Below are 17,419 nucleotides of genomic sequence, written 5' to 3'. Positions count from 1 at the left end.
TATCAACAATACCTTAACAAGATTTCCAGGATTATCTATATCCACACGACCATGATAGGATTAGTCGTGATTTCACTGACATAGTTCTGTGCTGATTTGTGCGTGATAAGCAAATAATGGTTACGGGCGTCAGAATTATAGGAAACCTTACTAATGAAATTATCTGTTTTGTTGGTTTCATGAAACTTAATTGAATTTAAAACTTTCATTAATACATTTATAAAAAAAGTATTTCATCAATATGAGTTACCTATGTGGGAAAGATCCTCAATAATAATGAGCTGAAGGCTAAAAGATATGAAAGATTAAACGGTAACTGAGCGCTAGTTTTCAACGTGTTTTCAACGATAAATGCAATTCGCGTCAAGTTATACGCAAGCGTAATTTAAGGATTCAAATTCATTCATTTTATATTTCTGCTGAGAAGGGAGAGGTAATGGAACGAAGTCCAATCTCTAGTAACTCCCGCGTCTCATTGATGGGGTATGTCGTTCCAACGTCTACCTAGTCTAACAACACTGCGCTTTCCGGTACGAGGTCCGCCATTCTAGTCCCTGGTACCCCAAAGTGCTCTGGTTCTTCTAGTAATGTCCTCATTTCTGATTTGATCACGTAGAGACCCCAAGCTTAGCTCTCTCCCGTTGCTCACTGAGTGACTTCCGACTTTTCTTATCGAAGCCCACAGTAAGCGAGCATGTATCAGATCTATATGAGTATGTTTATCACTGGCAACGGCGCTGTCATCACTGTTGCAAGACTTTGGTCTTCAAGCCAGGTAGAGATGTGACGAGAGATAGCACAAAGATACATATTACTACGCTTGGGTTGCTACGGCAGTACACTAGGGAAATTGGTCAAAAAGATCAGGACGGCTTGCGAACGTAGGTATATTAAACAAAATAGGATCTATGGTAAAAGCGTTGTATTTCTCAATGCCTATCTTGCTTGACCATTCTGCATAAAAACTAAACGCCTCTCAAATTTGTACAGGCTTAGGATAGTAAGCAAGTCCTTGGTTATAAAATGAGACTATGCTACGAGTAGGAAATGCATGCTGAGAGATGCAAAACAAAAACTAAATAAGTTCATCGTCAACAACTTTAATAGACATCACAACAACCACTTGGATCATGGATCTACACTATGTTAAATTAAACATTTTTTTACAAATTACACATAATTAAACCCTTTAAGTACTTAATTTTGATTAAGTACTTAATGAAAAAACTATACGTTCCCGTCGATATAAAAAACATTAAGATATATAAAGTTATTACACATATTGGCGGTTCAGTCAGAGGGAGACTGAGTCATGAATTTCAACATCCATTTCGCTAAAATTATTTTCAGTTTTTTAAATAAATTGTCATTAATTACATATTCAATATTATATTCTACATGTTTGATAGAAGCAGGCGTTACTTTGCGGAAGTTCATGATACACAATGAACCAATCTTAAATCGCTCTAAACTCCAAAACGAAATCTGTAAGGTACAATGTGCAAGCATGCAATATGCACCCTCGCCGTCCTTTCTTTTTCCCGCTTTTTTAGTAGTGGAGGAGGTATAAGTGGAACGGAGGGCGGGCATTGTACATACAGACTTGTCTGTTTTGCGGATATTAGCGAATTAAGCGTGGTTCCTTATATATTACATTCTACACATTATTAGGTATTACGTAGAATAATTGAATTGCAATAATTTTTATACAAACTAAAATACTTATGCCCGTCATGCGTTACAATGTCTCTTCCATATTTTGTAATTTATTCAAACCACTCAACGATCCCACCTATTGCACGTTGATGGTACGAACAACAGCAGAAAGAAAATTTACTTGCCACACTAATACACATCAATGTGTGAGTGCGTGATATTATTGACGACGTAATTCTAAACACAAACGTTGCCAACGTTGCAAGAACAAGTTATCGCTCTCCGTCCATATCCGTCTCGCCTGCGCACATTGGAGGATGGGGGACGCCAGAGGAGTTTTAAATTTATCAATTAAATTTAATATTATTATATAACTACTTAATTTCATATCAGGGAGGATAGCATGAAGACCGGGAGCCGCAGCAGAAATTGCTGAAACGCAAGTATGCCTCTCTTATCGAGAGGTACAATTTTTTGTCCGTTTGCCGTGGAGACCTTCGGGCCATGCAGTCTTAGTGCAAAAAAATTTTCAACCGCGATTAATAACTTCATCTGGTGACAGAAGAGCTGGCTCATTTTTTTCGCCGGCTGTCCAATGTCCATTATTTATTTTATACGAAAGTTTACATCAACGAAAATAGTTATACCGAAAATTAACCTTTGCGTCAAAAGTATCATACGTAGGTACTTGACAGAAACTTAGTTAAGTATAAAATTAAAAAGATTACCGGACAAAACTATGAGTAGTCAAGTAGGTATAGGACAAGTCTCTCTTTGTTTTAAATTAAATCATGAGTAAATAGTTTCTGACTATGAGTGCTAGATTAGATGAAATTTAAATAAGTACATGGTGTGTTAAACTAGTTTAGATCAGAGTAATTGTATTATTGAGTATTTTTATAATTCTGTCTATTTTTTTCCATCTTTGCCAATAGAAACTTCGACAGAACATCGCCCTGTATCTCTTATATTATCGATAAGTCTAAAATAATATCACATAAAGGTGGATCACATTTTTGAGCAGAGTGGCTCATGCGCCACTAGCACGCTTGTGTGGACCTCACTAATAAGTTTATAACCACGCCCTGGCCTCTGCGAATAGCTACTTTCTCACTTTAGAAATGCGTGCTTTATTGTTTCATCAATCTTCTTCCTCAAGTACAATTTTAATCATTTTATAAAAATGTGATTACAAATACGTAGGTAACAAAAATATAAACTTAGGTATCCCATATTTAATATAATATGCATAATTGCAATAGTTTTTTTATTAATTACTTAATTACATTAAGATCAACAATCATAAAACAATATATAGACAATAATAATTAATTTGTGTAATTTCGTTAATGTGTGTACTCGCGAAATAGTAGCTTTGTGCGTTTTTATCCAAACATATAAATTACACAGTTCATATTTTTGAGATGAAAATGTTGCAAATTTTACAGGGTTTTTTTGTCTACGTATATTATGTACTACATATTATTATTATATATCAATCTGTGTATTATTATTAGTCTGGCCCATTCAACGAGGTAACGCTGCCAGCGTTCTGGCACCCTGCCTCGTTGCGGTGGTTTAGATGATATTTTCGATCTGTAATTTTTATGTTTTATAGATTGAACTTTTTGATATAATTATCTGTGTATCCTTCTCTACATATTTTTTAACATAGGTAGGTATCTACTTATTTATGTTAAATATAACTTTAATTTTAGATAATAATAAAAAAGTAACTTATTTAAATTTAAATAGTAGACATCCGCTAATAAAGAATTTTTGAAAATTCAACTCGTAACAGTCCGTTCCCACTTGTCGGCTGTCGGGCCTGAATTTTTATTGGATGTTCCAGTGGCAGAATATTAGACACAAAATAGAGTTTCAGACAAGTGTGAATAACTTTATATAAAACTAGCTTATGCCCGCGACTTCGTCCGCGTGGACTACACAAATTTCAAACCCCTATTTCACCCCCTATAGGGGTTTGAATTTTCAAAAATCCTTTCTTAGCGGATGCCTACGTCATAATAGCTATCTGCATGCCAAAATTTCAGCCCAATCCGTCCAGTAGTTTGAGCTGTGCGTTGATAGATCAGTCAGTCAGTCAGTCAGTCATTCAGTCAGTTAGTCACCTTTTCCTTTTATATATTTAAGATGTTCTGACAAAAACAAGTGGGAACGGGGCTGTAAGGGAGTAAAACAGGGGTTTGAACTTTGTTTATTCCAGGCTTATGAGTCACGGGGAATAAACTAGTTTATACATAATACAATTAAATTTTAATGGACAAGGTACAATATAAATTTATCATGATATTTCTAGACGACTCTTACTACTTCTATTTATATATAGACGTTTAATAAAATAACTGTGTTTCATGAATGACTCCGTATTCTGCCATCCATTAACTTTTCGTTATAACGTAATTATTATATCTAATTCACATTCCATAAGTAGTTATTATAGTTTTACTTGTTTTTTTTAATTTTACCGTAGAAATATGTGGTTTAAATCTTTATACAAATTCGCTTTATCAGTCTTAATTCTTTAAGGGGTTGTAAAGTTTTTAGAGAAAATGTTAAGTTTCTTAACAATATATTCCTATTCTGAACCGCAGAGTTAGAAGAAATGTTTAAACCCGGACGAACCTCGTAGTGTACACATATAAAAAGACTTTTAACTAACATGATTTTTGTAAGAAACCAATGTCCTCACGAATACATATATTTTGTAAACGATAGCAATTTTAGTAACAATAAACAATACGAATTCGTTACAAAATATGCACTTAAATACAATTTACTTATAAAGTAGAACTGTAAATTTGTAAATTGTTTACAAAGGGTTCTCCAAACATCAATATTTCCAGTCTCAGTGTTTTGAGACAGACTTTATTCATTCGTCGGGCGGAGCAGGCCCAACGACGATGTCGTTTTCCGATGGTTCGATTTGTATGCTAGTAACTTGTAATTTAGAAGGTGAGTGGGGAGGTGATATCACAAGTTGTGGGGACGTGGGGATTGAGCACACCGTGGTTGGAGGAGCACTTCGCGCACGCGCTTCCTGCTCCACAGTCAAATGCACCGTTTCAACCGCTTCCTTCTTCGGTTCTTCTTCGTTGTTTCTGAAAATAGACTTTCCTTAACCTCTTACACAGGCAATGTTTCCAAATACTGAGCGTGTTTCCAAAAAGAAAACAAAAAAAAATTGCTATTTATGATATTTATACGGTACAATGAAAGTTAGTAAGCTGTGATAGCCTAGAGATTAGGACGTCCACCTCCTAATCCGGAGGTTTTTCGGAGTTACGTGCGTTTTAAGGTAATTAAATGTCATTTGCTTTAACGGTGAAGGAAAACATCTGCATCGTGAGAAAACCTGAATGCTTGAGAGTTCTCCATAATGCTCTCGAAGGCCAGACTATGGCCAAAACCCTTCTCACTCTGAGAGGAGGCCTATGCTCTGTAGTGAGCTGGCGATGGAATGATAAAGATGATGATGATGTAAATTACAGTCTAGGCGCAAGCAACGATAAAAGCGCCAAGAGTGTTATTTTCAATACAGTGTATAAATGTTATTTCTTTACCTTGGCATTGATTCTTCCACATTATTTATGTTGCAGATGCTTTCACCTGTTGCTGTTGAAGAATTGAATGTACTTATATTTTTTTAATAGGAAAGATGTATTATTAAAATTAATTAATAGGCTTATTTTATAAAAATCAATATATAATCATATTATCTGTAGGAAAACTATTCTTTGTAATCGAAATTGTGTAACTTGGATTTACTATTGTTCTTGCATGTTATTGGTAGGTTCGTGTGATTCATTATTGGTTTCGCTATCGTGTATACATAGGTGTAATATCTAAGTACGCGAAATTATTCAATTGGCCCTCTTAAATTTTACCTCTTATACTTATTCATATCCATATTAATATTGCGAATGCGATAGTGTGTCTGTCTGCTAACTTTTTACGGCCTATCCGCATAACCGATTATGACGAAAGTTGGTAGATCAGAGACACATCAGATATATAAACTTCAATCCCGGGGATGGATATAATATCCACGTGGATGAAGTCACGGGCACGGGATATCTGTTTTGTACCGAGATATAGCTTTGCTTGTATTCCAGATAAAGGCCTTTATACCAGAAAATCGAAGAATTTCCACTTGATTCTTATCCATATTTCCTACTAATCCATACTAATTACTAATATTATAAATGTGAAAGTGTGTCTGTCTGCATGTTTGCTAGCTTTTCACGGCCCATCCGTTCAACCAATTTTGGCGAAATTTGGTACAGAGATAGGTGGCATCCCGGGGAAGGACATAGGCTACTTTTCATACCGGAAAATCAAGCAGTTCCCACGGGATTTTAAAAACCTTCACCTAGTATTTAAATATAGAATTGAATTGAACTTACGATGCGTTACATCCTCGACAAGTCTCTGCTGTCGCGCCAGAGGCCGGCGTCGCGTGTTGTCACGCACTCGAAGAGTTACGCCGGCGCAAGCGCCACTCGCATGCAGATCCAAAGCCAAGGACGACTGGGAACCGCACTCTGACTCTGCTGCACTTGCACTGTGGAATCATTTCAGTAATAGAGCCTCTAGGCTAGGCCTCTAGACAACGTATAACAGCAGCAATGCGCGTTCGCAACGTAACTACCTCGTATTTAAGGTTGTAATATCTACAAGAAAATGTATGAAGTCGTCGACACTGCGGAGCACGCGTAGTCTCATTGGCGTTGACACAATGCGACGTCCTTCTTGTATGTACTTACGTCTCAGGCGTTTTGTAGCTGAAAGTATAGCAATGATTTAAGGAACAAGGAAAGCGTGAATGAAGCGAAGCTGTAAGCAGTAACTATAAGTTGTCTATTTTTTCTTAGCTAACTACTTAAAAGGGTAACAAATCGTAGGTAGCTGTTTGGAGAAACGCGTAAGCGAATGCGTCATAATACTCCCGGTGCTTTTACAATTTAAATATATGAATAACGATTTCTATAATATTAGTTTACGGTAAAAATGTCTTAAGTGCCATGTATAGGGCGTTGTTAACATGTTTCTGTGATGACCTCTGTCTTTCGGCGTGTACGTGTCTGATTAAGTGGAGCAGTTCGTACCGCGCCGCTCAGTGGTGCCAATTATTATTTTTGTGGGCTCAGATGCTAATTTAGAGCTTCGTAATATATTGTATTACTCACTTTGAGCGACTCAGGAGGAGCGGCTCAAGAGTCGCTCAGCCCTCAGTTGTGGAAGCTCCTTTAAAGTAAGCTGAGAAAAAATAAATTAGTACTGTTTTGATGGTTATACCTGACAGCGGAATGAGGTGGCTCGTCTACTGAGAGGGCGTAGCGGCGGAGTGGACGGCGAAGCGCAGAGATAGGCAACGGAGCACGCGCGCTACCGCTCCGCAAGTCTGGAGCGGAGCCGAACCGCGCGCGATTTTTTGCTTTCTCTGTCCCAATTCTAAACATATACTTATTAGGCTAACACTTACTGATGAGTACCGACCCGTTGGCTTTATCTTCTAAACTAGCGACCATCCGCGGTTTCGATTGGCGAAAATATTAATCTCTTTATTCCCTATCCCGTAAAAATTTCGTAAAATCCAGCCTTACTTCTTGTTTACATTATAAAAGAAACCTCAGCGCCAGCTTTCTAGGGCTTGGGCTGGGCGTTGATGAGTCCATCAGTGAGTTAGGACTTTTCTTTATATTTAGATTAAGTACAATTTCCTGCGAATTTTGTCTTTCGATTAAACCACGCTACGATCTGATAATCTGAAGTAGTACGAAAGAATTATAGTTAAGTAAAGCGGTGATAAAAACCGGTAAACCTTTTTACTTATGAATATTTTAAACTTTTATCGTAAAGCAAAATATTATGTGTTAAAATTCATTTACTACTGTGAATAGTATTTCGATTTCTAAAAATAGTGAATATTTTTAGGAATCGAGTCTATTCAACTCCCAGAACACAGATTAAGGTACTCGTAGGGTAAAAATTGCGGATGGCAAAGGATGAGGAATGATTTTCTACCGAATTTTTATTAAAGGGCCCAAAGTACATCAATAGATTCTGAAGTCATATGATGGCTGGCGTAAGGGTTCTTTAAAGTGACGATATTTACGAATTAAAACAATGCAATGTTCCTGAATTCAAATTTTATTTTATTAAAGTTGTACATACTACCTATGACGAAAAATAAGTTAGCACTGTGTGAATGACTATATCATTTATATCTCACTCGACTCTCTTTGTGACATTTTATTTGTGTATTCGAGCCCTACCCGCTAGATATTAGGTTTCAGTATAAAAGACATCAACGCGCTTCCCAAGTCTACGTAAAAACGTAGACTGACAAAGATGCGACTTGAGCCACCAAACTATTTGTTAAGAGAAGTAAACCTAGCATGCACATCCACATACAAACATTTGAGCACTCTCACTCAATGAATTTTTTTAGACAAGTTCTAGAAACAAAGATTTCCATAAAAATGTTTTGTTTAAAAGTTACACCAGTTGAAAGATTTGTATGTATACCTTTGAGCCCGCGTTTTACTTAAAAACTAAATATTTTTCAAAAATGTTGAAAACCACAGACGCAAATAATATTATTAATTTTGTTTCTACAACTTGTCAACATTAGAAAAGAATAGAATTATATTTTTTGTAAGTAAGTAAGTTTGAATCATCAGATGCATCTACAACTAGTTCGGAATGCCTTTTCTACAGAGTAGAATCAGCAAGAAACTCGGCGATTGCTCTTTTCAAAGATTTGATATCTATACAATACTATGCCGTGTATAAAAGTAATTGCAGTGCATTGAGTTTGGTTAGTTATTATTCAGATGAGAACAAAACTACGTTTGTATGGAAAGCGCGCTAGGATAACTTCTCTTAAAACACGTTTCGATGTCAGCAAGAATAAATAAAACATTGCTTTGTTAGAAAGGAGGTCTTCAAATTAACGGACCACATAAAGCTATTACATTATAGGAAACGCGGGAGGCACACAGTAGTTAGGTAGGTAAGTAACAAGTAAACTGTTACTATACTGTAACTGTTACTATGCACTCGCGAACACATCGAGTATTTCCCGATTTGTATACAATAGGTTTCTAATAAGGCTATGAATGATTATAGTTTAAAATAGGTAAGCAAATTAAAAATCAAGAATATGCAAGCATTACGAATTCTGTACAAGTGTCGTGATGATTTTATATTGTGATTGTTAGTGCGCATAGCCATAATAATTTTTGTTTGTAACCAAACGCACGGAATTCCTATGTAACATTCGAATTCGATGTGTTTGCGTGAGCCATTATTGAATCACTAATTGATGCCCGCAAATTCGTCTATAAGGAGGTTTTTAAAATCCCGTGATAACTCTTTACTTTTCCTAGATAAAAAATAGCTGTAGTATGTCACTCGGTCTTTAGCTATATGTATAATGTATATATCCATATAAATTACGTCCTGTTGCAGCGTGAAACAATAAACCAGCAAACAAACACACTTTCGCATTTATAATAATACTAGCTGATGCCCGCGACTTCGTACGCGTGGACTTAGGTTTTAAAAATCCCGTGGAAGTTTTTTGATTTCCTGTCACTCTCCAGGGTCTTCAAATAGTTGCTTTTTGCCTGTTTGCCTTTGCAACCTGATTGAAAGACAAACCAATAAACCAACAAACAAAAACACTTTCGCATTTATTATATGGGTAGGGATGAGTTGTGATATTAGTACGCATCTAGTATACCTGAGACACGTGTGTGGTGGTCTTATCCGATGTGTCGGGGCGAGCGGTAGTGCATGCGGTAGTGGTAGAACGTGCGGCAGGCGATATACTCCAAGCTGATCGAGGCGGGCGGGCGCCGCACAAGGACCTCGTCGGGGCAGAGGACGAGGTAGCGATTGCGGCCTAGCTGGCGTCACTTTTGCTGCGCTGTCACGAGCTTCAAATGTCATCACGCATGCTGCTACCACGATGAAACCTGCATATAAATAAAACCACCCCTCAGATTATTACTAGTGGTTCACCCCGACTAAGACCTCGCGGTATCCCATAGTTCCCATAAGATAGTTTATAATATAGGTAGTTTATAAGATATATTGTAATAGTTAACTTTTAACATTAGACGCAAATAGGGCTAAAGAGTTATTGATGACGTTCGACGCTAGAATTTCGCTTCACTATTATTTATTGTAAAATATTTTAAAAATACTGAAGCCTATTAAAAATGAAATAATTTCGTTTCTTTATACCTTATATATGTATATATCTTATGCTCGTGACTTCGTCCACGTGGACTACGTAAATGTCAACCCCCTATTTTACTCTCTTAGGGGTTGAATTTTCAAAAACCCCTTCTTAGCAGATGCTTACGTCATAATAGCTATACCTACATGCCTTTCAGCCTAATCCATCCAGTAGTTTCAGCTGTGCGTTGATAGATCAGTCACAGTTTAAAATATAAGCACAAACAATACATAATAAACACAATACGTATTATACAAATAATTTTACTACTAAAAATTAATACTGTTATGCCGTCCTATTAGCTTCCATAATATACACGAATCGAAGTTTACATTGCCATTACAAACTTAAGTCCCGTAGTGTGCTCATGCCCATAAGAAGAAAAGCAGGAAACCTAATATATAAGTACCTCCAAAGCCCATCACAATGGGGCCGGCATAGGACAGGTTGTTGAGATGAAAGCCACGTGCTTCGTCTTTGACCGATATTGTGGAGTTGCCACGCACCTCCTCTGCAACTGACAGCGTATCTGCGTAGTAACCTGAAAGGATTAATAGTTTTATTCAAAAAAAAATTGCAAATCGGTCCAGAAACCTGGAAAAAATCGATGTAGGTACATACATAAAAAAAAGTCGAAAAAAAACGGGCTGAATTGAGAACCACCTCCTTTTTGGAAGTCGGTTAAAAATAGCGGTGTATAAGCAGCGTCGTAAAAAGCAAGAGGATCTATACCATTGATGTTGGAATCCTAGGATCTATACCTATAACAGTATATTAGATATTAATTTAAATTTTTCGCTCTAAGTCAGATAATTTCAACTGGAAACAAAAGATTTTACTTCGAAACAGACATATTAACATCGCTTTTCAGGCTCGACAATCTCCGCCGTGGTTTCGGCTCCTTTAAACTCGTTCCCCGATATGGGACGAGGTACTGTAAAATTGTACCTACTTTATCCCTATTTAGGTATTATATTCAAGGGAATGTCAAGAAAAACTTCATCGTTTGGATAGTTTATAGTTAACTTAATAGTATGAGTAGTACATACTTAGATGGAGATAGAGTGTGCAGATTTTAAGAGTTCCGTAGTAAAATAAGGAAGATAGTTTTGTCCAGTACGTCTGTTCGTCTGTCTATGTGTCAGTAGCTATAAAGTTGAAATTTAATGCAGTTGCATGAAAAAGTCTCAATTTTTTTTTTATTGAATCCTTCAAGTGATATCTTTTTGAATATGTATTTTAAAATCATTGAGGTTTCTTATTGAATTTCAATTTCAAAAAATTTAAAAGTGTTATTTCTTGTACGATGGTACGGAACCCTTCGTACGTGAGTCAGACACGCACTTGACCGATTTTTATATTTTGTAGAATACGAAAGATATTTGATCGAGATTTTGTCCGTAGATACTCGTAGATATGAAATGAAATGAAATGATTTGAAATGAAATGATTTATTTGTTTTAAAAGGTCTTTTTAAAATTGTGCCAGGGACCCTGAAGTAAGTTTGCAAAACCTGTATCTCAGGGTCCCTGCTACATATAGATAGGTACATTATATTTTACCTTAGCTGACCTATAAGGTAAAAAGTTCACTTATGCAAAGCGTCTCGTTTAAGCGTTTCCGGAGAAGATTTCTGCTCATGTTTATTGTTCAAGTCGGCTAAGGAATAATAGTTAAACCTGCCTACGTTTTTTGCCGTCGTTATTTGGACCGGAACGAAAAACGGAATGAAAAATGCCTCTTCTATAGAGAGCAATGTCTTTCTGTCGTTTCCATTCGAGACTTTATAGGACAATAGATACAAGATTCTTAAGCTAGATAAGATTTCTGAGCACGTCGCTTGTTTGCCTCCTCAGGTGACAAAAGGGCTGGCTCGTTTATTGTCACTTGCGTAGTAAAAAGCAATTCAGCACAGCAATATTACACGAATTCTTGGTGCTATGCCATTTTGCCATTATGACACGTAATCCTCCTTATTTGCCAAATAAGGAGGATTACGAGCACTATCGTAATGGTGTCCTTATTACGATAGTGCACATAATAGTCAAGTGCAAGTCGGACTCGCACGCGATGGGTTCCGTACGATCAATCGTACAAAAAATTACACTTTTTTGTGATGTAACCACAAATTCACGGTTTTCGGATTTTTCCCTTTACTTGTGCAACGTTGCTATCTGCTAAATTTCATGCTTCTAGGTCAATGGAATAAGTTTTGATTCTCTGATGGGTCTTGACAGACACGGCAGACAGACAAACAAACCTTGACCCTATAAGGGTTCCTTTTTTCTTTGGAGATACAGAACCCTAAAAATTGGCTCAATTTTGGCGTAGTTTTTATTAATATTAGAGATGCTATATATGAAGTCGAGACTACGTCACAATATGAGTTGCTTATAGAGGTAACATAAAATTATGAGGTTTGCGTACAGACAAGTCGTTCTATCGAGCACGACGGATGTGCAAACGGATATGTCGTGCAGCTCTCGTACACAGGAAATATCTTTACGTCCGCGTTTTATATGCTCACGAATCCAGGAAGTTCCATTTGCTTTCACACTTGACAACATTTTTTTTGAAAATTAGTATATCTAATAATTAATTATTAAATTATTAGATATACTAATTTCAAAAAAAAAAATATTTATATATAATATAGAAAATAAGTATAGAAAATATTATTTATTAACTATCAGTCCGTGGTTTTGTCCGCGTGAATATTTGTATTGAAAATCCCGTAAGAACTCTATATATCTATAATATACATTTCTTTATAATCGTATGCTCTTTTCGATAATTTACAACGTCACTTATCGACAGATTACGGATAGATTGTTATTAATTTCGACGTTACGGTCCGAAACAATGCCACGTAGAAACCAAATGGGCCTTAGTTTGAAATTAGCTCGCGTCCACATTAGACTGTACCTACTGTCTTTTATCACGGTATCTCAATTCCCAAAGCTACCAAAACTATTTGTCAAAAAAGATACCTATAACTGCCATAGCTGCACCCAGAAGCATCAAAAGAAGGCCAGCCGAAAGCGCGCGGCACGCGTGCCACAGGCACTGCGAGCTCATTTTCCCTCGTACCACCTGCAAAAATTAGGTTTGTATAAAATTAAAAAATATTTTGCACATCAGTTTGTAGCAATCTAATATGCCTGAGTGTTGTAGTTTGCATATTATGTACAGCTTCCTTTTATTATATTTTCCTGGTTTTTAAGAGTGACATAGCCTACCTACTTTTTATCCCGAAAAATTCCCACAGGATTTTTAAAAACATAAATCCACGCGTACAAAGTCGCGGGCATCAGCTAGTATATAATATATGAGCTAGCTGATGCCTGCGACTTCGTTTGCGTGGATTTTTAAAAATCCCTTGGAAACTTTGATTTTTCAGCTAAAAAATTAGCCTACGGTTAAATCTAGGGGCTCAAACAAAACAAAAATGAAATAGCTATGTTATCGCAACTAAAACGTACCGTTACCGTAAGTCAATTATTTTTTGTTCAATTCACTGTATGAAAATATAAAGATTTTATCAACTTTCATGGTCCCCATAGTTTTTACGCGACTTTGTTCGCGCTACTCTGTGAATTAAGATTCTGGTATAGGTATGCATAGTGCGGACCTCGGAAATCCAAAAAGAGATCTATTTATTTAGAATCAAGTGCATCTGTTGTTCTTTGAAAATTAGGTAAGTGCAAACTTTTCAGATCTCGAAGTTGCTGCATAGTTGCAATTGCCTCTACCAAATACAGAAAGTGAATCTTGAACAAAATTAAGTGGAATTAAGAGTGGCTTACGATATTGTGCCGGGATGCTAAGCTACCGTAATGTGTCTGAAACTGGGAACTAAACCTGGTTCTACATAATTGCTAGACGGGTAGTCGCTCTACAGTGCCAGAGAAATAAGATAGTTCAGATAAACACGCGTACAGCCCTGCGATATAACTGTAAAGAATTCAGAATGCATCCACTTGCCGCCTCAAAGCGTTCTATTGTCCGCGAGTTTGTACACATAAAACGTTTTGTACGAGACTGCCCTCATGTTTAGTGCTTGCTTCCTGCGTTATGCAAACTGCCTTAGGACTACTCTTCACTAAAAGCATTTCTCGTTTAAACTTTGTAAGGATAAATCTCTTACAGGACTTTGTTAAATATTTCATTAAGTAGGATGCTTTTCCACTACTACTGTCAAAAAAGGAGTGTATTTAATGTTTTCAAGGTTTGGATATGAGTTTCTTTATTCCACCATAACTTATCTAAATGCCTTAACAGATTTGGTTGTACTTATGGGGTATCGTTAGAATCCTTACATCATTCCGAGTGACATTCGGCTAAAAAAATTCAATGTGGTAGAGCAGTCGGGTTTTTAATTGTTTTATACTTTTCTATTTAAACAGACTACGGCAAAGACTAAAGGAAGGGCTAGCAGTCTATATATGTATGTATGTATGTAGGTTTGTATTTATGGGTGTTCCACTGTAGCGGCTAAACTGCTGGGCCGATTTTGATGAATGAGGTATCAATTGATTCGATGTTATGGTCCGGGAGACAGGCTACATCTTATACAAACAAAATTGATCTGACGGATGTTACATCAAAAAACGGTAGGTCTCAAATTTTTTTTTGCTATTGTATCGAGTGTGATATCAAATGAAAGAGGTGAAAAATTTGAGTTCATAAATATAAAAATAGTACAGTGTTATACTTACTACACCGAGCGACAGAAAACATTTTACTACATCTGTTGGCAGAATTCGAGTAGTACAGCACTAAAACCCGCCGGTTTAACCCTTACAGTTACCTTTACAGTTACACACCCTTACAGTTACCCCTTACAGTTTAACTTTTTTTAGGGTGATGGTGAAAGTGATAACAAACCTTTAGACTTTACCATTCTATGAATATCTGGTCTATCTATACTACCGCGTATGTAAATTGATTTAAGTACCTAGTATATTTTTACATGGGTAAAATATTGGGTATTTAATTCATAAAATACTTGCATCCTCAGAGAGACTAGGTACATAAGAATTATAGTATCTAAAAAGTTTTCATGGGATACTTATTCCTCAAACTACAGTTAGTATATTCAAGTAGGTACAACATAATTAAGATTTTCTAAAACTGAATTTCTGATACAAAAACATTACTTAACTTCTTTTATATTTGTTTGTTTTAAATAGCATTCAAATATAATATATATGGATAAAGATATTGCCGGCTCTTCAGATCCTTTTCATCCGTCACTTACTTAGGAGGATGATAATAGGTTTTAATGTATTCATGAAAATAGTTGCGTGCGCAACAAGTCTTTCAGCCAACTGTTGAGTCCCCTGTGTCCACTGATCACATTCACATCATAATTTGTGTGTTATACAAAACATTGTGTGGTTGTTGATTTAAAAGTAAACAATAGTGCGAGCGTGAAGGTTGTAAGGTATGTGGTGGTTGTAGGTTTATAACCTGAACCTGAAGTGGTAGACGGGTATAGTAGTGATGTACCTGGACGTTCCAGGTGGCCCCCCGAGGCAGGGTGGGCGCGCCGCAAAGGCCCCGTGACACTCCGCGCGCGCCTCATGTCGACTGCCGCGCTCGTTGTCAGACCGCTCGAGATCGTAGTGCGCACGCATCCAGCCTCCTTGCCTCCAGCCGGCCCAATTCAACAAACAAAATCGAACTCGATCGTATAATTGTTGAACCTTAGCCAGGGGATATCGCAAGAAAAATAAAAGCGATACGTATAACGTTTTAGAAATGAATAAAAATCTTAAATCTATGTAACTTCAGAGTAAAACGGTTGAATCCCTACTTATTTTGAGTACGTACAAATAATGTTAAAACAGACAAAGTTATAAGGCAATAAATATTCGATTTCATATTGTATTGTAAGACGTTATAATCCTAATCCTAATCCTAATTTCCTAATTATATTATAAATGTGAAAGTGTGGATGTTTGGATGTTTGTTACTCAATCACGCAAAAACGGCTGAACGGATTTGGATGAAATTTGGAATGGAGATAGATTGTACCCTGGATTAACACATAGCTTATGATAGGCTACTTCTTATACCGGAAAATCAAAGAGTTTCCGCGGATTTTGAAAAATGTAAATCCACGCGGATGAGGTCGCGGGCATCAGCTAGTAATTTTTATATTACATTAAAATTATATATAAAATATAAGTAGGTAAGTGGGTACCTAGTGGGCACAAAGTCTACTCTGATAAAAACGATGAAAAAAACATCAACACCTAAGATAACAGCTACGAGTAAGTAAAGTTACTGAAAGAAGTATAATAAAGAGAAATGGTTTAATTGGAGCCATTCCTTTGATGCGCCTTTAGGAAGACAAAATTACAAAGCTTGTTCTGTTTGGTAAAATATTCATGGTAAAATACTCATTTCGAGATTTTAGGTCTACCTAGCGATTTACCGCTATTGGCTTCGCTTGGCGAAAAATATATGGGTTTTTAGGATTCCGTAGTAAACAAGGAACTTTTATAGTTTCGCCATGTCCGTCTGTCTGTCCGTTTCGTCCGTCCGTCCGTCCTCGGTTAATCTCAGAGACTATTAGTGCTAGAAAAACGTGTTAAGTATGTATTGAATTCTGACCAAGCAGATTGCTTTTTTTAAAAGTATGTATTACAAACTTTATTACAAAATAATCTTTTCATATCTCATTTGATTTAGATTTAGATTTTGAGACTTCATTAAAAATTACTGGTGTACTATAATTATCAAAATTAGTGGTGTAAAAAACCTGATCGAAAATCTGAAGTTTTTAGATCCATTCCACTAGTTTAAACTGTACGTTGGTATTATATAATGTCAATGGCTTTATTCTTTTAGGTACAGGTAACGATGCCGCGCATGAATTTCATTATTGCATTTCAACATAAAACAAAAGTTCTAATTTGGATGAGTTTTAGTCCCTGAGCGACATTATAAGCGGTACGATTCTCAAACTGCCTGTGGTTGCGAGTGTCAAACACATTAGAAAGTTTTAAAATACATTCTGCAAGTTTAGTATAAGATTTTACATCTCACCAACGTAGAATACGAGCGTCGAAACAAAACGTCAGAGAAAATGGGCCTAAATAAACTTAAAACAAGTCGAGTTCGAGTCGGACTCACACACCGGGTTAGGGTTCCGTACCATCGTACAAGGTATACCTAAAACTTTTATGTAGAACACTGCACGACTGCGCCATTTATATGTGATTTAGTAAATTATTTTTTTCATAAACACATTTTTTTGTGATGTAACCACAAATTCACGGTTTTGGTTTTTTCTGGATTCTTACTACTACTATTACTACTCAACGGGAAGTACCCTATAGGTTTTCTTGACAGACACGCTGGACAGATGGACAGACAGACAACACAGTGATCCCATAAAGGTTCCTTTTTTCGTTTGAGGTACGGACCCCTAAAAATTACCACTTACCACGGATTTTAACCTCGCAAGGTTTCCGCTTGAAC

General features: G+C 36.5%; 1 protein-coding gene across 1 annotated transcript; it reads right to left on the bottom strand.

Moving 5' to 3' along the window:
* Nucleotides 1-3,707: 3,707 nt before the first annotated feature.
* On the bottom strand, nt 3,708-15,515 carry LOC117988520 (uncharacterized). Its single transcript, XM_069502834.1, is given in 9 exon segments — nt 3,708-4,778; nt 5,241-5,292; nt 6,084-6,241; nt 6,976-7,131; nt 9,428-9,662; nt 10,338-10,469; nt 12,919-13,021; nt 15,440-15,460; nt 15,462-15,515. Coding segments are annotated over 9 exon segments (1,140 nt in total). The 3' UTR covers nt 3,708-4,549.
* Nucleotides 15,516-17,419: the final 1,904 nt, after the last annotated feature.

The sequence above is a fragment of the Maniola hyperantus genome, chromosome 14 (genome assembly GCF_902806685.2).
Source record: "Maniola hyperantus chromosome 14, iAphHyp1.2, whole genome shotgun sequence".
In the NCBI taxonomy this organism is placed as follows: domain Eukaryota; kingdom Metazoa; phylum Arthropoda; class Insecta; order Lepidoptera; family Nymphalidae; genus Maniola; species Maniola hyperantus.
Note: the sequence above shows the minus strand (reverse complement) of the source record. Positions and strands in the feature narration are given on the sequence as shown.